The sequence below is a fragment of the Diadema setosum genome, chromosome 21, assembly GCF_964275005.1.
Source record: "Diadema setosum chromosome 21, eeDiaSeto1, whole genome shotgun sequence".
In the NCBI taxonomy this organism is placed as follows: domain Eukaryota; kingdom Metazoa; phylum Echinodermata; class Echinoidea; order Diadematoida; family Diadematidae; genus Diadema; species Diadema setosum.
This window is the reverse complement of record NC_092705.1, coordinates 4321498-4343698: the sequence shown is the minus strand read 5'-3', so window position 1 is coordinate 4343698 and position 22201 is coordinate 4321498. Positions and strand designations below refer to the sequence as shown.

The window sequence follows — 22201 nt, the reverse complement described above, 5'->3', positions numbered from 1 at the left end:
ACTCGCACGTAGATGGCGTCAATATTCGACACACAATTCGTACGACACACAATCGGAGCAGGGACAAATTGAAGCAGGGAGGTGTCACCTTCCTGATTGAAGGGAGATCATCAGTCTCTATCCCGCATTTCCATGGTTATCTAGTCTAAGCAGGGAGGTGAGAGTCTCACCTCGTCTGACTAGTTTCATGGTTGTAGTATAGGTCCATGCATGGTCTATCCCGTTCGAACCATCTGCATGCTCAAGCCATGGAGATACAGTGTACGTACTATACTGGCAGTTCCATGCTCAAGCGATAGCAGACGCCAATTTTTATTTAGTGAGCATGCGCATTGAGTGTAGTAACTTGGGTGGTCTCCCTATTGCCAATCTAGGTCAGCAATGTATGAGTTTTTGTGAGGTTTGAGTTTTAAATATGTTATTTTTCCAATATATAACCAAAATTTTAGTACATTTTATTTATTTTAAGAATATAATAGTTCAAAAAAGGACATTTTATGTAAACAAATCCTATAGATCTGTAATTTTACCGAGTGAGGTTGCTATTTTCGGCCACCCACATGGATTGGCGATGAAGTAGTGTACATTGTACTGTAGCTTTTGTGAGTCACTCTCGCTGCCACAGTGACCAACGAACAGGACCAACCTTTCATGTGTATGCTAAGCTGTGCGCAGTATAGTATTAGTAATCAATCATTCTCTACGTTGGAATTACACCTCACACAACTCTACCCCCTTGCGCAAAATGTCTACGACCGTGAGGGTAGAACCAAGATCCTGATCTTTGCTAGAACGTAATTTTCAGCGAAAGGACGTTTAATTTACAAGCTGATATGACGTCAGTTTTGTTGAGACCTTCTGTCAATGATGGCACTGGCACTGCACTAGCTTGTAAACGTGTTGTGCCGTGTGTGACTGATTTGAATAAGCTGTGGTAAGTCAACATCATTGTGCAATTGTAAGCATGCAAAATGCCTTGGTTTGTTACGAATGCTACCTTCTTCTGGTTTAAAGAGGAAACACAATGTTCAATCGACGGACCTTTTCCCAAGAGAAGATGCTTGTAAAAATCGAGAACTAAAAAGTGCTAACGAATAGAGTAGAGTCTGGACTGGAGACTTTGCTGTAAGCCTAAGTCAAGTGTATAACGACCTCAGTTTCACCTTCAAAAATTCTAATTTCATTTCACTGTGGCAGAAAATACCACAGATTAAATTACCATGATCATTGATGATTACGGCACGGGCTCAGAATGTTGACTCAGTACGTGCAGAATTCTCAGCGACAAACACAAGTGCAAGTCAAGTGGCCTCTTTTTTGTGCGCCGGCGTGGCGCGGTGCAAGCTCATCATCATTGGTACCTAATCTAATCATGTCGGTATATATTGTGTCATTTACAATGACAGAAAGAGTCCCATGAATTCGATCAATGTTCATTTGCAGTGAAAAGTGGTGTTCACAACAGGTGCTGATTGCTGTGCAGTACATCATGTATGACAGTATTAAAGTCGTAGAATGTCAGGTATTATGTGTGTGTTTTTCTTTTTCAATTCCACCCTTCCTACCACTACCAGTCTTTATGAAACTCTGTCATGAGTCACCACAGAGGAGATCAATATCACCAATGGCCCTAATCACTCCTGATCCGACGACCGATCCAATGTCCCAGCAAGCAACAGAGCTTTCAGATGGTCCAGCAGCAACCACAGCAACTTTTGAAGGACTGGGACAGGGAGAAAGTGACACCAACACCCCGCAGTGGGCGATCATCTTGCAGGCCGTGTCCCTGGCCATCATCACGGTGCTGGCTGGCGCCCTCAACGCCGTCGTCATCCACACGATCCGCAAGCGCATATACCTCCAGACGCCTAGCAACCGCTTCATCTACAGCATGACCATCTCCAACGCTGTCATGACCTTTGTGGTGCTGCCTTTCAATTTTACCACCATCATCATTGGGGAGTGGATATTTGGTGTGGTGATGTGCAATCTCATGGGTTTCATCACACTATGCACATTGACTGGGACCATCTTTAGCATCGCCCTTATTACACTTGACAGGTATTGGGTGGTTGCCTTGTTTTGTGTGTGTGTGTGTGTGTGTGTGTTTTCCCAAATGCAATCAACAGAAAAGATTTATAGCAGGATTGTGACATACACTTGTTTGTACCCTGATTCTTTATCTCTCCTGCAACCACTTCATACCCCCCCCCCCCCCCCCCCCGCAGTCATGCTTACATGTTATACAAATAATGAATGTTTATTAGTGCAATGGACAGAATATTTCATTAGCTGAAAGATGAAATGATCCATTCAACGACTCACGAGGCGCAGCCGAGTTGAATGGATCAAAAATTTCATCTTTCACCGAATGAAATATTCTGTCCATTGCACGAATGAAAAACATTTATTATTTGTTTTATATAAGGCCTAGAAGAGATCCTTGTCCTTTCATGTTTTATTAATAATTTAGAAACAAGAGAGAATCTGAGATTGCGAGAGTGCTCACTGGGCGCTGTCGCATGTACATACACTGCAAAACGCAAGCGTACGCGTAGTATGCCGGGCTCTCAGTGAGCGTGCAATGGAGCAAATCGTATGGATCCAAAATTGCATGGTAAATGGAACCACAATTGCACGGATGATGACGTCATAGTGAAATGGGCCGAATAATCAATGTCAAACAACCAATCAAATTACAAGGATCTCTTCAGGCGTTATATAAAATATTATGATATATCCACCTTGCCTGCATTCTTTGCATATTTGTGACCCTGCACCAGAAAACCAACAAAACGTCGCCAGATTTTTAGTTAAGAGCAGATTCTGAAAGAGCAGACTCTAAGCTTTAAAATGATGTATAACTCAATTCAAATGGACTCCCCTAACCTACCTAAATATTGGAAAGAAAGCACACACTCTGGAAAAGTGTGAACTGAGAAAAGAGGCTCTGAAGTGCACAGTTTATTGAAGCGTTTTATCTCTATCAAGCCGTGCTAGCTGTGCCATGAAAGCGACAAAACACAGGATGCAAAGCAACAACAATGAAGGGATTATCAGATTAAGGTGAAATTGAGCATAGCACATTCTGCCTGTGATTAATGCTAACTTTCAAAGCAGTAGCGCCATCCTTCAAATGTTATTAGACTTGAAAGTGAAGAGTGTGCAAAGGATTTCAAGACATAAAAAGCGGCCTTTAAGACATACCTGATCATTCTACTCTTCCCCCAAAAAGGGTTGTAGAAAAACTGCTAAAAAACTACTTTCCCATTCATGTTAAGATACAAAACTAAAGAATAATGTAGAAGAAGGATAGCTCTTTTAGAAAATATGAAAAACCCAAGATTGACTTGGTTGAACCATTTCACCTTTTTTGAGTCCTCCCGTAAAATCAAGAAGTGCAACTTTTTGTTCGTTTTGTGATGCACGGTCACATTTACTATTATTATTACTACTACTACTATTTCTATAATTTCTTTTTTTTTTTTAGAACTAACTTCTGTTGTTAACCCAAATACATGTATTACATGTAAGTACATGTGTATTCAGTGAATGTATTGCAGTTAGAAGAACATTTTTGTTGAAGTTCGGAGGAAAATTGGACTATTTGTTCTTTCAAAAGTTATGAAGTTCGTAGGTTTTGTTAAATCGATGTGGCATCATCGCTGGATAAGAAAGATTCAACAGCCTTTGATATCATGGTGGGGGAACAATTCAATACAAAGAAAATAGCAAGAAAACTGGACAAGATTTATTTATTTATTTTTTACTACAAGTACAAGTGGAATACTCTTTACTTGTCACATAACAATCATGTTAAATGTAATATCATTGCCCCTGCCTTCTGAAGTAGAATGTCATGAGCTCTTTCTATATGCAAGGAAATGAAATACCGGTAAGTTACTGTATACGCCGTTATTTTCGCGTACAGATATTTTCGCGAGTGACAAGGTCATAGACATTTTCGCGAGATGTTGTTTTTGCGAATCGACGCCGACGTTTACGTTAATGCTCTATTAACAAAGCACATGGAGACAATTTCGCGTGTTGTTAAATTCGCGATCCGACTGCAATTCGCGAAATTCGCGAAAATAAAAGGGTATGCAGTATATAAATATTTGTATATCATATAACAGGGCTGCACACTAACCCATTTTTTCTACTTGTCAGACAGACAGGTCAGACCAGTGGGTACCAAGTTTTTCAATTTTTTACTGGTTCATTCCTGAAAAAAGTTACTAATCCGACAGTGATTTTTACTGGTCCTGGACCATTAGACCAGTGCCAGTGTGCAGCATTGTGTATAACTTATTTCATTTCCTAGCATATAACTATATGTCTGTCTGTTATTAATTTATGTTAATTCTTATTTTGATTTGTTTTTTTCTGTACTCCACAGGTATTATGCAATAGTTCAGCCCATGCTGTACCCATTGAAAATGACATCGAATTATACTTCCCACTTGGTGGTGTCCATCTGGATATTGGCTCTCATATGTACCCTTCCGCCCTCATTTGGTTGGTCGAGGTATACGTATCGACCAGCCAAGGCAGCGTGCATGACGGAGTGGCACTACCATGTGTCCTTCTCCGGTTTCTTCGCCGCCTCGTCTACCCTGTTTCCCGTTTTCCTTATATGCTACTGCTACGTAGGCATTCTGAAAGTTGCTAGGCAGAGTTCCCGCAGGGTGAGCCATGGCAATGTCGTGGTGGAGGAAGCAATAAAAATCATGTCTCGGAGGCGATCGCGCAGAACGTCACTGCTCGTGAACATACGAATGAACTCGCCAACGAAGGCTTTACGGACAGTCCTTATTACTGTAGGCGCACTAATGCTGACTTGGTTTCCATTTGTTGCGGAGCTGCTGTGTGAGGCGGTTCTGGGAGACTACCACGTTGCAGATTGGTTTGAGGCAGGCGCTGTTTGGTTGGCGTACTGCAGCCTCATCTTGAACCCCATAATCTATGCTCTGTGGAATAAGACAGTGCGCAACGAGATCTTAGGGATGTTCTGCACGCGATCTGTGAGCCTACAGTGGGCGTGGCGAGACGACGACAAGATTCTCGCCCGGCGCAGAGAGTCGCGACGTCTCAGCATCAGCGGTAGCATCACAGATCTGAGCTACACAACAGTGCTAAAAGGGAAGCTAACCAACAGTACCCTTGTCACCACCACTGGACAGCAAACCTCCAGCAATGGATCTGGTCAGTTAAAACTTTATCTCTCTTAAAGGAATGGTATAGTGTTGGTTGAGATGGGGCTTCAGGTTTCCATCTTTTTTGTGAAGTGATTAGAAACCTCTTCTGAAATACTAAAGAGCATATAATTCTTAGAGGAATTCAAAGTTTACCGGTATATGATGAAAATTGTTTTTCAAATGGCCGAAATATCCAGAAAATCCTAATAAAAGGTAGGAACTACGTTTTATTAGGACCACTTTGTTTTGCCTTGTCTTTTTTTTTTTTTTTTTTTTTTTTTAATATATATGTAACTCAGCCATTTCAAACCGATTTTCATCAAATAAACTTTGAATACCTTTTAAAATTGTATACTCTTTAATATTCTATGGGGGGGGGGGGGTTCTAATTACCTTGGAAAAAGTTGAAATCTTAACCCCCTTCTCAACCAAAACTGTACCATCCCTTTAAAGCATTTATAATGATACTTGCTCTTATACTCTGAAATGAGAAACAAAACTTGGAATTGTGCATGTATAAAACATTGTATTTCATTATTAGGGGAATTGTCTGAGATCAGTGAAAGTTTGAGCAAAAAGTAGACAAATGATGATATCATAAAACCATACAAAATGTCTAAAGAGATATCATTTTACACTCACATACATATATTCAGGGCCATTACTGGGTATTCACTGATTTGTTGTGCTGTTTCTAATTTTCAATGTTTGATGCTAGTTTATTTCATTACAACCATCTATCTATATTATCTGCTGACAATACACCACTTTGCATTATGTACATCATGACATCACAGTCCTTTCTTCACTAGGTCGGTTTATTTTACCTCCCTAAAAAAGCAAGAAATACCATTGTGTGGTCTGCACAAGACACATCACATCATGTGACCAATATGGCTGTAGGATGTTATGGCAGGAAACTTGCTGAAAAAGTGAAGAAGACAGACACAAAACAAAACTTCCTTTTAATTGTAATACAACTTCTTTAATCAAATGGATAATTATGCTCTGATATCCCCTTTGCTGTTCTTGGATTGTTTCAGTCCATTCACCTGTGTATTCCAATTTTCCTCCAGTTGTTTCAGGTGTGCCCTTGGCAAGCATACATGAGATTGGGTCCAGCAACAGGGTCACCAGTCCACCGCTGTCCAGCAAAAAATCGAGGTCAAACTCTGGGCAACAGAAAATATCCAAAGCAACAACTTCTAGGGTGCAGCAAGTGGGTAGTGTCACAGCTGACGTCCACCGGCCGGAGAAATCTCCAGTGCGAAGGTCGGCGAGGCTACTGTCAGGTCGCAAGGATGCTCGGGAGGTCAAAGGTGAGGTCGACAGTGGACAGAGCAGCCACCGCAAGCTCAGCATCGTGAGTGTGGATGAGAACAGCACGAATTGATAACAGCATTGTCTTGTCCTGTGATGGCTGAGCTAGAATATGAGTGGCTTGAAATTCATGGACCACCCCATGCTAAGTTGCTGTATAAGATTTTGTCCAAAATGCCTTGATGTTCTTAAAAAGGAGGCAACTTGGCAAGCACTCATGGCAAGTGGGCCTGAAAATTGATCGGATTCGATGTGTGTTGAAAGTACACATACTGCTTTACTGGGTAAAGACTTCAATTGTGGTGCGTGCAAGTTAAATAACTTTGAATCTACACTGTTTTCTTGATCGAATTTTGCATGTAGGTGTGTGTGTGTGTGTGTTTGTGCATTTGTTTCAGTGCCAAATGTAATTCAACTATAGTTTATGAGATACACTACTGTAATATGTACAGTAGAGGAAATTCCACCTTGATAGATAATGGTACTGAGAAGTTTGTATGAATTCACATTGAACAAATTTTAACAACTCTGACCTAGTATAATAGGGCAGCTGTGAGTGTATAGAGGTCTGTATCAGGAATAGTGCTGTGACTACATAGAATCATGGAATATGAACCGCTGTTTCGGAGAGAAGTGACCAGAACAGTTTTTGAAGTGTCGGGGGGAAAAGCAACATTTACTTTTAAAGTGGAGTTTCAAGGTACACTGCATTAGAAGCCTGCTCCATTTTTTATGCTTCCGAGTACTTCATCCACAGATGACATTCGGCATCAAAATTAACTGGAATTGTAAACACTACATTATGATTTTAAAATCAAATGTGATATGTAGCCCCCCCCCCCCCCCCCCAAAAAAAAAAAAAAAAAAAGTGCCGAAAACTGCTTATCCAATAGTGGTGAGCCAGTGAAATAAAATGGAGTCAAAGGAATGGAATCAAAATTGGAGTTACCATTGTATTGCTTCACTTCACACATCCTTTTCTGTGTCAACAGAGAATCTTATTTTGTACTGTAAAAGTCATTAGGAATGTTTCATTAGAAATGGATTACATTGTATGTTTATTTATTCATCTAGTTTTGTACTACAGTAGTTGCATTTAAATTGTGAAGCTGTAATAAGCCTGCCTTTGATTGTATTCTGTACAGTGATATGCAAATGAATATTTGCATGGGATCTGTATTTTGGCTGAACTTTTCTCGTTTTACTGTTGCATTTGTTTTGTCTTTTAGGACAAAGTCTTGTTTTGTGTTTGTTAATTGTTTTGTTTGTTTTGTGGGCCAAGGTCATGCTAGATGCAAAGCAAATTGTTGCCATGTATTCACTGATGGTGAGTCAAATACTCAAACACTGAAATTCATTGTACAGTTAAAGAATACAGTCAACTGTGCATACATCAACAATGCATGCCAAATAATTAACTAGGTGGAAGAAAACAAAATGTACCAATTTACATTCAAAGCCCTACCTGTGTTACTATTCCTCTCTTATGCAGAGTTGAATATCTCCTAGGCCAATTGCATTTTCCTCAGTCCTGTCAAGGTTGACTTATGCAGAATTTATTTATTTATTTATTTTTTATTTATTTATTTATTTATTTTTTTACAAATGTAATAAACCATGTCAGCTAGATAGTATATGTACAGTAAATATGCAGAACACGGGTATGCACTTTGAAAAGTATAAGTATAAGTTCAAAGGCAGTTTTGGGGTTCATGAACATAACTTATCCTTTCAGCTTCACTATCATATGTCTTCACTCTTCACACTACAGTGAAAATGTTGTTTTTGGTGTACTGTTTTCGCTTGAGGTACTGCATCCAGGTACGAACTGCATTCTGAAGAGCCTAATCCTTGAAGTCACTTACACTATAGGCCAGTGGAATCCATTGAACCCATCCACCTTGATTATAACTCAAGATCACTGCGGATGAAGTACAAGTCGCCAATTTCTTGCCGTGTATTGGAAACCAAAACAAAACCGACTGTTTCACTGAAAATGTCAGGAATCACCACGATGTCAGTATTTACAAAATGTACTCTGTTGAATGTTATATTGTATTCAAGTACAGTGTAGTACTGTTCTGTATGTAAATTATTGCAAATGAATGATTTATTTTCAAAGGATAATAATTAGGCATTGCTCATTGTTGCTGACTTTATTTACACAAAATATAGTAGTCTGTGCGTGAGGAGAAGCTCACTTCTACTAGCAGTTCTGTAAAATGTTTTGTTACAATGAAATCAAGGAAAAAATATGAGTGGTATTAGATTTCTGTGCAGAAAAGTGCTGTAGCAAGTTTTAGATGAAAGAGAGAGAGAGAGAGGTGGGGGGGGGGGGGGGAGGGGAGCTGTGACTAAACATTCTTTTGTGTGTGGTTGTGTGCTATTAGTAGTCACATTCCCAGTTTATCTTTTTACACTACACTGTAAAACTGTAGGATACAAGTTCTTGTTATTGCAAAGTACAGGAGGAAAGTTATTCGATTGAGAATGGGGTGCATTCTGAATCCAGTCTTCCTTTAATAATCTTATGAAAGAAATCAGAATGCAAATAAGGAACAACTAGTGCTGCAGAATGGCCTTAGTACTTTGCAAAAAAACAAAAACAAAAAACAAAACAAGAACGAAGAAAACTCAGGCTTTCTTTTATACAGTACAGTGTATTGTATTTAGTCAATGCCATACATGTAACTCTCACTATAACTGACCTACAACAGTTAATGATTGTTGCGCGAGGATGAAGAGTCATTTCCAGGCAAATAGTGACTTGCAAAAATTCATTTTATTCCATACACATATAGGCCTACTTGTATAAATGTATGTGAATACATGATTGTCAATTCTAATTTGCAACATACATGTGTAGCTGTATTTGTCCATATTGTTCTCTCCTTCCCCCCCCCCCAAACTTATGCTATAGTTACTTCAAAGATCCTTTGCTATAGACTTAATAGTTACTTCAAAGATCCTTTCTGCTACTCGCAATAAGAGTGTTATTGTCTGTTTATATTAGCTTGTCTGTTTTCTGATTTGTTTGATCGTTTGAATATACATGTTCCTGAAGTATGGAGTATGCAAGTTAGTGCCTCTGTTGAGTTCTTCCGTGTCTTTTGGAATAAATTGGATTTCGACTATGACATTACATTGTACATTTTTATTTTTTTGTCCCCGCCGAACGAGTTCGAGCAGGGGACTATGAAACGGGCTCCGTACGTGTGTGTATGTGTGTGTGTGTGTGTGTGTGCGTCCGTGTGTGATCAAAATGTTCAATTTGCTACTTCTCTGTCATTTATGAGCCAATTTTGATTCTGTTTGCTTTATATGATAGCACTACATGGGAGCTTTGAAACTTCTACACAGAATTTCAGTTGTGACCTATGACCTTGACCTTTGACCTATATTGTACATTTTGCTACAAAATGCAACTCCTTCGCCATTTCTAACCCGATTTCGATTCCGTTTGCTTCATGTGATGGCACTAGGTGAGGGCTTCAAAACTTTTACACAGAATTTTGACCTTTGACTTCTTTGACCTTTGACCTTGATTTTTTACCTATATTGTACATTTTGCTACAAAATGCTACTGATACTCCTTCGCCATTTCTAACCCGATTTCGATTCCGTTTGCTTTATGTGATGGCACTAGGTGAGGGCTTCAAAACTTCTACACAGAATTTTGACCTTTGACTTCTTTGACCTTTGACCTTGATTTTTGACCTGTATTGTACATTTTGCTACAAAATGCTACTCCGCCATTTCTAACCCGATTTCGATTCCGTTTGCTTTATGTGATGGCACTAGGTGAGGGCTTCAAAACTTCTACACAGAATTTTGACCTTTGACTTCTTTGACCTCTGACCTTGATTTTTGACCTATATTGTACATTTTGCTACAAAATGCTACTTCCGGCGGGGACATATATGACGCACCGCGTAATTTCTACTTTTCCTTGTTGCAAGATTTTGTCGATGATGCCTATTTCTCAACACGTTACCTTCGTTTGTTTGTTTGTTTTTTTCATGGCAACGATGGTAATGACTATACTGCAACGAGACCATTAGGTTGGGGCTGAGTACACGTAATAGTAAATACAACTTGTAAACCCGGTTGTAAACAAAATGCATAGTAAATCATACATTCAAATGTGCAAGAATCCATTTCCGTATCAACACACACACAGTAAAACTTCTGAGAAATGCAAAGCGTAATGTTATCAGCGTTGATGTAAGTCACAAAAACACAAGAGAGGTTGCACATTTTATGGAACTCTGCTAGAGCACTTATAGTGCAGTGAAAACACGTTTATAACGAAGAGTCTTCAAGGTGCAATTGATTGACAAATTGCCCTACATCGACGTAAATAAGCACTGAATTGATCAGTGTTTTCTTGATATAAAGAATTCTCAAGATGCTTCACACACGTTGAAAATTGCAGTGGTTATGTGTGTGCGTGTGCGCGTGTGCGTGTGTGTTGATTGAAATTGTAGCTAAAATATGGGTAACAGGCAACAGGATGGAGCCGGGTACTAGTATCTGTGGTATCTGTGGAGATATTGCTAAGAGGACTCATTTATGAACGCATACTGTATGTCGCAACATTGGTAAGTTGAAAGTTCGCTTACCTCTCTAGCACTCATCACACCAACAGCAGACTAGAGCAGCACACACGTGTTACTTGGAAGGAGTTGTAGCAGCTCAACTTTCTCTGCTTCTCTCTCCTCCTCAATCTCCTTCTCTCCGCTCTGATCTCTCTGTCTTTCCCACTCTCTCTCCTCCTCTCTCCGTGGGTCATTTATCCTCCCCTCTGTTTCTCTTCAAAACAATTCCAAGGTAACCGCTTGACAACACTGACCACTTGCTTGTTTCACTGTCTGATACCAGAGAGGTGAGTCACCTCCTGTACATGTATAAATACCAATTGCTCTTTGTGTGAGAAATGCAGAGTGTATCACAATTTCACCGTCGTCACATCAGTGACTGGCTCCTACACAACTTGGTGCAGAGCCTCTAATAAACCATCATCAATACTACAATGTACGCTCGGAGTGGCTCGTTGTCTTCATTTCCTATAGTGTATACGACCTTAATTAATTAGTGAGTAGGTGTTGCTACCACTACATCATCATTAACAATACTACTCACTAAATTGGTGACCCCGTATTACGAACAACAACGCAGCAATCATGACTGACACGACATCAACTCCAACCACGCCCGAGCTTGCCTCAACACAGGACGCCGACACTCTGGCCGCAGCTGCATGCCTTCCTGATTGTGATCTCCCCTTTCTCGGAGCCGATTTTCTGCATCACTGTAATCTGATCTGCTTTTCGACATGCACCGTTCAAATATTTTTTATTATGCAGGGCTAGGGAATGTGTGGTTAGCACAAGGGGGTAGATTTAGTGCTGCATGGATTTCACACACCTCAAAAGTTAGACTTTTTGATATGTTTATTCAAGAGTGGAGAGCAGCAACATGGTCAAATAGAATCTGTACAAATTATAGAATGTTTAAGGATAATTTGATGTTAGAGAAGTATTTACAAGTCTTGTGTAAGAAAGATTATATTACATTAAGTAAATTCAGATGTAGATCTAATGGATTACCCGTTAATAAGGGCAGGTTTGATGCAAGCCTGACAGATGAATTGCATTGTACTATTTGTTCATCCGATGATATAGGGGATGAATTTCATTATATTTTTGTTTGTCCCTTTTTCAACAAAGAGAGATTATTGTATTTACCAAGTAGCTTGACGGCCAGTAGACCAAGTGCATTACATATGGCCAAATTATTCAATTCAACTAATGCTTGCCATTTGAAAAAAACTAGCCAAATTTGTCAGAATTATTATGTTTCAGTTCTCTTCAATACCAAAGAAGAAAGACAGTATTTTTGTAGAAAGTAAAGTAGATGTGAATGTTTGTACACGTAGTGGTAGAGTAGTTAAACGTCCTTTACGCCTTGTTTTGTAAACATATTTATTTATATCTGTTATTTTCACACGTACATGTACATTATCACTTATATTTTTGTATTCATATATTGTAAATATGTTTGTACTCTCATACCCCGAGAGGGGGTCGATAGAGTCAATAAAATCTTACAAATCTTACAAATCTTACTTTGCATCAACGGGATTGCTCCTTTTTCCCGTCACCGGCCCGCTGCCACATCACGACATGCACTCGACCAGCCCGCGGCCACTCCCTCAATCAATACATTCACCTAAAGGACTTTCCCTCGATCTCGTGCACGCATTTCATCGACACACCTATCGACATTTCAACCACGCTTCTCTAGTCATGAGCAACTCGATCCCCGACTCAACTGGTTCTCTGAACCATGTTACGCTTACTGCCGGGGAAATTCATCGCGCCCATGACGAACTGACATTTATTCGACGATTTCGACCCCGCCACTTACGCCGGCACCTACGCTCATCTTTTGCACGTCACAATGCAGCCGACGACGACATCGCCCGCCATGCCAACGCCAATCATCTTCGAACATGCCATCGCAACGAGCACGCTGCATGTTTTTGCCCACCACGATGCCGCCCGGCCGCCGTCTACTTCACTCGCCGCACGCCTCGACGGTTCCTTCGGCAGGCACGCACGATCGACATCTACGACCGCCTAATCGCCGCACTGACACGGACACCTGCCAGCATCGACCCGCCTTCAACCGCACGACGCCATTCGAATCGCTCGAACTCTCGACACGATATGATACGAATTGCTCAACAGCTGTCGCTTTGACACGATACAACACACCGCGATACGAATCGCTCAACTCTCGCAACGCCACGGTACGACTCGACATCGCCGACCGTTACCGCATCGACCGCCACGAACTCTCGATCGCTTTCTGCCTAATTTTGACTCGACCTCGAACACATCGCGCATCGCCTTCTACCGGCACGACTCGCTGCTGCCGCTGGCCATCTCGCGCTTGCCAACTATCAACACGACATCTCCAGGCGACTCACTGTCCTGTCGAGCGACCGTTGATAGCTGACAATCTGACATCGACATCGACCATCCGTTCATCCCGACTCTCGTCGTCCACACCGCGTCCTACTGACTACAGTTAGTCTTCGGCAACCGCGATGGCCGGACTTTACCCGAGCACGTTATAATCGCAAGCGATAAAAAGACTCAGTCATATTCAGGACATTCGTGTTTGACAGTCATTTCACCGTTTGTATCATGTTTACTATATCATGTCTGTCAAGTAAGCATCACCTTGCACATTTCAATTATTGTACTATGATCATGCTTTAATTCTCTAAAATTATATGTTGCCTTTCGATATGCGATAACACGGTTTATAAACACTGCCTACAACGACACGCGTCACTTGCCAGTGATTATTTTTGTATCGTCATCTTGAAACGAAAACATGTAAATTGACAGAATTATTGTGTGCCAATTCCTATCGTTCATACGTTTATTGCCTTACATGCATTTTAACTGTACACGACGCATACAGTTTGACAAGTTCATTGCTTTGAAACGTTCAGCATAATTAACATTTGTTCCGTTCGCATTTCTCGAACCACGTTCACTTTGGCATTGTCTTGTATACGATTACATAGCGCGTTTTATGCCTTACAACGGTTCACGAAATTCAACATAACGAATGTGTGCATGTACGTTTTCCAAACCATTCAGTACAATTTATAATTTCCATGTGTGCTCTAGCCTCGCTGCATACTTTTACATTTTCTATCGTTCCCATCTCTCTCTTCCACCTTTCGAGAAGCTCACTAGGGGGGAGCTACTGTAGCAGCTCAACTTTCTCTGCTTCTCTCTCCTCCTCAATCTCCTTCTCTCCGCTCTGATCTCTCTGTCTTTCCCACTCTCTCTCCTCCTCTCTCCGTGGGTCATTTATCCTCCCCTCTGGTTCTCTTCAAAACAATTCCAAGGTAACCGCTTGACAACACTGACCACTTGCTTGTTTCACTGTCTGATACCAGAGAGGTGAGTCACCTCCTGTACATGTATAAATACCAATTGCTCTTTGTGTGAGAAATGCAGAGTGTATCACAATTTCACCGTCGTCACATCAGTGACTGGCTCCTACACAACTTGGTGCAGAGCCTCTAATAAACCATCCAATCTACAATGTATGCCTGGAGTGCCTGATGTCTCATTTCTCTCTACAACTTTATTAGTCAGTAGGTGTTGTTGTGAAGTGTTTACTTGCAGACCTGCAATACGGACAAACACACATACAACACATCTCCCATCACTAAAGAGTCCCCTGGCTAACTAACTTGTAGCCAGTTTATTCTTCACATAATTTGGCATGGGTTTACATGTAAATCTGGGTTGTAACATATAAATATTCTTATACAAAATCAACGTAACAGGATAATATTAAGCAGAGGGGGAAGGTTTAGGTGTGAATTTTCTTCACTTTGTCTCCCTCTAGAAATGAAACTTAATTTCTAGAGGGAGACAAAGTGAATTAAGAAAACTCACACCTTACATTACATAAGTTGTCTACAGTCACACAGCTTCATAAAACCTTCGTGTTTTATATACAACGTATAGGGAAATCTTAAGCCCATTCCAAACAAACATCCAGCTGTTACATAAGAAACACACAATGTGTAAATCTACGATTACAGTCTAAGTTGGTCACAAACGGCATGTGAGATATGACATTGATGAGCAATGTCACCAATACATGTGGGACAAACATTGTATGACTTATCATAAACACAGATAAATATATGTTCGAACCTTAATTTCATCCTATTTGCCAAACGCACACACACACACACCATTCCAGCCAACCATTCCAACAATTCCAGTGATATATCTAGTTACATAATGCTTTTGAGCTTATGATTAAAAAACATCCCATATCATTTCCTTTTTTATGTTTTAATCACAAATATCTCCACTTAAAGAGAATGAAGTTCAATAGTTTTGCGATCAACTCTATATTCGTGTATATAATAATCTATATTCGTGTATATAATAATCATATAGGGCCTACTATAGTACTACAAAGGCATGCTGCTTCGCATCTGGGCACCGTTTCATGAAAGTTTTCAGCCCTGACAAGTTGCCAGTTTCTGACAACTTCAGTAAAATCCTTGGTTTTGATTGGCTGAGAAGCTCAGGTGTCTGACTGTTACCATGGTGATTGTCAGAAACTGACAACTTGTCAGGGCTGACAACTTTCATGAAACGGTGCCCAGCTGATGTTTAAAGGGACGTCGCTATTCTATACACTGACGAGAAAGGACAGAACAGGTGGTGATCATTTAAAATGAAGATAATTATAAAAAGGAGAACAAGAATACAGCGAGATTAAGAAGTGGCAGGTACTTTGTGTTGCTCTTCTCCTCAGGTCTATATTGCTCTCTGGCCTCTTTATGGAAGATGACACAGAAGGTTAAAAACAAACAAACAACGTATTCCCTCCTACCAACTGACATATTCTGTTCTTTACTTCTATTTTCTATTCGGCCATCATGGTTATTTCAGATTTTCTGAACACGTTGTGTGCTTATTGGTGCGACTCTCTGGGTTTGCGTGTATTTTGGGACATTTAGCATTTCTCTTTATGCTTTTCTTATCGACGTACTACAGTGACAGTTTGACGAATGGTTGACAAAGGGCGATGTTTTAAAACTTAATTTCCAAAACAAAGATAATGGATATCAATATCAATGATGATAATCGTGTTACTAGTGAAAACAATACTTTCATGTAGGTAAGACTCTTACTAAGGACTGAGGATAAATGATGCAACTAAGGAAGTATTCAGATATTTCAAGCAAAGTTTACACAGGAGAGATGGTCGTAGAATCATACCGAATGACTATGAATGCGAAGAGCACACGTATAGGCCTACTGCTTTCGGTAAAGACATTGAAGCTACAAGCGTATTATACTCGAACGGGAGACCTCTTTGTTGGAAAGCCAAGGCACATCCACTCACTGACTTACAATGCAGTGTGAAAGTGTCAAACACACACAGTGCATTTCCTAGTGGCCTCAACATGAGTGTGTCAGAGTATAATTGTTATTTTTCTTTTTTTTTCTTTCCCTCGTTTTCTGTGTATATGATTCTAGACTGTATTGATGTCAACGTCTATATGCGAGTCCAAAAGTGGATCAGACGCTTTGTAATTTTACTGTCATTGAATGCTGTTAAAAATGTTTGTTTTTGTGATGTCAAAAATTCATATTCCATAATAATGATTTATGAAAAAGGACAATGTTTTGTTCTGATCAATAAAATCCAGAAAAAAAATCGTTATCTCCAGGAGATAATGATCAGTCAAGGATATACAAGACGAATTTGTCTACTACGGTGAGAACGAGAACATATATACACAAGGAAAATAAAATTCCACATGCCCATTCGTATGACAATAAACCATTCGTCTGATAATCATGTCATTAAAATTTTGCTGTTAAACAACACGTCTCTTCACGTCGTGCTTCGTACCCCCAATGACACAAACGAACCGATTTCGTGAAAGAAATTGCAGAATTATACTGTATGAAAGCTTCTTCAAGTCCGGACACGCAAGAGGTTAATCGCAAGCTTTGTAGGATTCAATTACTCTGTTTAACCCCACAGAGGCGCCTTCACATGCTTTGGCCCTCTATCAGCTATTCTTTGTTTGTTTTGTTTGGGAGTGTTTTTTTTTTTCTTTTTCATATTGTGGGAAACTTCTAGATTCCACCTTCTACAATTAGGTGACTTTCCTTGGTGCGAAACCAGTCTTTCAATGATATTGTCATAGCCTATTCATTTATCGAGAAAAGAGATTAAAATCCCAAAACTGGCAGACATCTTGGTATAATACGAGGTGGTATCATTCTCCAGCGTGTCCAGGAAATAAAAAGACGATGATTCTCGATTACCAGGCTTCGCTATATACAACAGTCTTCATTGCCCTTATATCCGGTACGTACCTGTTTTTATAGTGACCATCACCCTGTGCATAAAAGCTGATTAATTGTATAAGTTATTAATTAATTGTATAACGATCTCAGATTGTAGCGTGGTGATAGGCCTATAATCGATAGGTGAAGCATTGTATACATTCATAATGACCTTGTCGGTAATTCCGTCACCTATAAGGTTCCATGTGTGTAATGAACACGTAACGATCTGACGGGGATAGAGTTATGAATTGACGAATTGCATGAATATCTTCAACAGGGAATGTTTATCAAATCTTATTTTCATTTTTATATTGTCTTACTTTTGCCTTGCAATTTGTTTCGCTTCCGAGCAATGAAGTAGCAGCGCACCGAAGAAAGAGATAAAATATAATATTATGAAACACTGTTGATGGAGTACACAGTGATTATAGTATCTTACTTCATAGAATACATTGTCAGATTGTAAAACACCAGCTTCAAAAAGTTGAGAATGAATGTCCTTGACATGACCTTTGTGTGTGAGTCAATCAAAAAGCATTTTTGATTTAAGTCCTTTAAAAACCCCTAATTTATTAAGTGGCTATTAATTTCTGCATTTCAGTTTTTGTGATTGCGGCAGGTACTCTGACATCTACGTAGTGTGATTTTTTTTCCTCCTTTCTTTTTCGTGCTTTCCAGGTGTTCAAGCATCATGCTATAATAGTGAGTATTTTTGCATCATGCATATGCAATAACTGATGCTCTCTAGTTTCAATTTCCAACACAATACTCGATGTTAATGATTACTTTAAAGCAGGACACCCAATTTTCATATGTTAAATGGAGAATAATCAATGGAACAGATGTAGGCCTATGATACTAGAATGACAACCAATTGCCATTCCTTTTTTTACGTGTGCTATGCGGTTACATAATTATTTGGAAGATATTAGACATGGTTAAAGTAAGCCAGATAACATTGGATAAGCATACTATTGAAGTATGAGGATAACAAGACGATCAAAGGTAAAAAAGACCATAAAACTAACCTCCAGAAAGGGGGGCTATTTGATGTAGTGAGTACAATGGGGAAAAACATACAGATATGATGACATGGAAGCTGGTCTTTAGAGACTAAGCTTTATTCTGTGATTAGTGGGAGAATTTTGTTATTTTTGATACCTGCAAAGAAATGTAAGATTTGAATGTTGTTCTCGTCATAACAATGGCTAATAATAAATTCTCATGTTATTTTTCCCCAGGCCCCACGTCATCATGCACGTCAGGTCGTAAGTATGCGGACAGCGTCACTAATCAATGTTCTTCCATATTAGTGATTATGATGAATACGTTCTGTTGTGTGTGTGTGTGTGTGGGGGGGGGGGTACTTTTGAATGCTTGTCAGATGTGTGTATTCTGTCTGCTTGTGTCTGTGTATAATAATCATATGTGTGAGTGCGTGACCTGAATTCCGCCGAGATGCAGTGGATTTCAATCATTTTAATCATCTGTTTGGGTTTTTTTTTCGACATATTTTATTGTTGTGTTTTTTCTGTAATTTGGTGACTAAAATGTTGCTACCCTTTGCATCATTTGTGCCTATTCGAGTGATTTATTGTTCCCGTCGCTACATACTCTTACTCATATTATCATATATCATTATCATCATCTTTTGTTGTTTCTTTTCCCCTTTACTTGATTTGACGTGGCAGAGCTAAAATGTGTCGTTAGTTCCCATTCCGTGGATCTTGAAAATAAAACTCAGTTCATACGCGTCCAAACTCAACATGCATTATAATGATTCACGCTATACAAATGCAGATAGTCATAGGATCAGGATCAACCTTGTTTAGAGAGCAGGGTTTATTTATGCGAGTTCGGCTCCGCTTCGGTTAATTAACACTTTCCAATTTTGTAACTATAGTGACTCAGTAATGATGCACTTTGCCAAAAATCTTCGGAGCATGAAGTGGGGATCATAAGCTCTTTACTTACAGCTTATACAGTTATAAGTGGAGCAGGATTAAACTTTTTGAAACCTCGACAGTTACAAAGCGATGCATTTACCTTGACAATTCATAAATATATTCAACATTAGTATTTCATCTCAAAGATCACAAAATCGCAATTACAATTATCACAATTAGCCCCATTCACTGAAATTTAACCTCTTCTTCAGTAGCAAATGAATGCACTTGTAATATGATAATGTTTTAGCTGCGGCAAGTCGTCTGCTGCTGTTAGATTGGACCAGTTTATTACATCAGTAAAACCTTCGCCGAATTTTCCCAAATTTATCCGAAGTGCTTGCATTACGCCAGACATCGTAAAGATTTTCTCTTTGCTCTTGTTGCATTCCCCGCAGTGGAATGAGCAAAAGTCTTACATTTTGTAATTTCCAAGATTCTAGCATGAATAAAACACAGCACATAATTTATACCAAGTTGTATAATTTTCTTTGAATTTCCACTTTAAAGATCTCAGATCTCACAGGGATTAGTGTGTAATTCATTATGTTGTCTGTACTCTCTAAAAAACGATAGAGTGAAAATCTTCACTCTTGAAGGAGTGAATAACAGAAAAGAGTGAGTTTAGAGTGAAATTGGAGCGAATTTCGAGTGAAAATGTTCATTTTCACTAATTTTGGAGTGACCTCAGGGATCACTCCAAAATCTTCGAGTGATCCCTGAGGTCACTCCAAAATTAGTGAAAATTAACATTTTCACTAATTATTCACTCCAATTTCACTCGAAACTCACTCTTTTCTGTTATTCACTCCTTCAAGAGTGAAGATTTTCACTCTTCTTTTTTTAGAGAGATATGTGCAATGCCACTGGCAATGAAAATTCTGCTGAATAAAAAAATGGACACAACATTCACATTCGATATAATGTCCTGTACAACCACAATGATGACCTTTCGATGCTATTAGGCTTGACAGAAATGTGACGTCTATAAAAAAAGAATGGCACGTCGACTCTGTCATAAATTGTGGCCGTGATGACTTTTTTTTTTAAATTTCAATTTCATTAGTTGTTCTTGCATTGTGTTTGTTTGTCCTAGATTAATGATTGCGAGTCGGTAACCCCCCCCCCCACACACACACACACACACAAAAGAGCAAAACAGAACAAAACAATAACAAATATAGAGCACGAATCCACTTTTATTGCTTCAATCCATCTAACTGTCGGTGCTTCATGTTGTTCTCTCATTACAGAATGCTGTTTTGAAGATATACCGGCACAAGAAGGAACGTATAATGACCCATCTCCAAAACAAGACTGCTACGATGGCGGCGACCGTATTCTCTATCAATGCCCTGGTACTCTGTACGGGCCTCCCTTTAACGACTGCGGCAGCGATGGACAATGGGCCATTCCATTTGCCCCCACATGTGAAGGTATAGTGATACGTCTAAAATGTCACATGGCCTGTCAGAGCTCATATATGAAATATTAAGCGTCCTTTAAATTGACATCTCAATGACAATGGGTCAACATGTTATTGGATTTGATTATTGTCCATTCTTGTTCGAAAAAGTTTACCAGCAACTATAACAAACAATCACCATAAAACATGTTCGTACGTTTGCTATTTGCGTTTGTTCCAAAGTAAAGCAAAGTATCGCATATAGCGTATGCGGTAAACAACATTTGCCACGCATCAGCTGACAACGTTTCACAGTTCAGCTTGCTCACTGGATATCTGATATATATTTTTACTGTAAAGGATAAACTACTTTTACTTTAGTATCCTTATTTCTATACTCCTTGAATGAGGCATGAAAGAATTATCCTTCCATATTTTGTCGGTGATTCCAATGACGAAAACTAGATACAGGATACTTTCTGCATGGGTATCGGTGCGAGACGTGTGTACTGTTTATTTATTTCTTCTTCGTTTCAAAATTTTCGCGCTGGTCTTCTCATTATTAGAATAACGATAAAATATGGTGCTTCTTCGTCATTACAATATCCCTGTACAATCCTTTCACAAGTCTCGTTTCAAACTCTTTCCATTCAGACAATACGTGCCCTAATCCTACCCTAGACGACAAGGGCACGATATTTCCTGACAAATCGGAGTACAATGCATTCGAGACAGTCACCTTTGGGTGCGACAACTCTTCTCTCGTGGGTGTGACCACAAGTAGGTGTGAGTCTGGTGGTACGTGGAATCCTTCTACCGTGCCTAGCTGTGCAGGTGAGCATGATTACTCGAGCTTACGTCACCCATGACAAACTGACATGGTACTTACTTCATGCATAACACACCAACAGACACATTACTCTTCTTTATGGGCTTGTGGTATATTACCATTTGCTCTGGTTCCGATCTAAAGCTCATCACATGCAAAAACTAATTCAAGTCAAGAAAGGGGGACATAAAGTGATTCTTGCCACCCAAAGCTTGGATGAAAAGAGTTGTCATTGCTATATAGGCCTTCTTGTGAACGTAATTATGCAAGGGCAATATTTATGAAATTGTCAAGAAATGTTGTCCTAGTACGTTTATTTTTTTCTAACAGAACTTCTGTTTTTCGACAAAAAACGTTTTACTAGATACTACAATGTCTATTCTTTTTTCAAATATGTAAGTTTATTCCCTTTCTGTTTCTCTTTCAAACCGGTACTTTGTTAACGCGTGCAGATATAAAGATAGAGGCACTCATTCAATGATTACCTTTGTTAAGATAATTTCTAACCCCCACCCACCACCTCCCGAAACCGTATACTATGTAAGCACTCTACATGCAATTTTTTTTTGATTTACGTT

The 22201-nt window shown here is 39.5% G+C and overlaps 1 protein-coding gene across 1 annotated transcript; it reads left to right on the top strand.

Moving 5' to 3' along the window:
* The first annotated feature begins 881 nt into the window (after positions 1–881).
* On the top strand, positions 882–6591 carry LOC140244821 (G-protein coupled receptor 161-like). Its single transcript, XM_072324435.1, has 4 exons — positions 882–934; positions 1575–2061; positions 4400–5205; positions 6275–6591. Exons 2-4 carry the CDS (start codon positions 1580–1582, stop codon positions 6589–6591), a joined length of 1605 nt encoding a protein of 534 aa, XP_072180536.1. The 5' UTR covers positions 882–934; positions 1575–1579.
* Positions 6592–22201: the final 15610 nt, after the last annotated feature.

Coding starts and splice junctions, on each gene's coding strand:
- LOC140244821 (XM_072324435.1), top strand. CDS start 1,580: ATGAAACTCTGTCATGAGTCACCACAGAGGAGATCAATATCACCAATG. Junction 2,062..4,399: donor GCCCTTATTACACTTGACAG/GTATTGGGTGGT, acceptor TGTACTCCACAG/GTATTATGCAATAGTTCAGC. Junction 5,206..6,274: donor AACCTCCAGCAATGGATCTG/GTCAGTTAAAAC, acceptor ATTTTCCTCCAG/TTGTTTCAGGTGTGCCCTTG.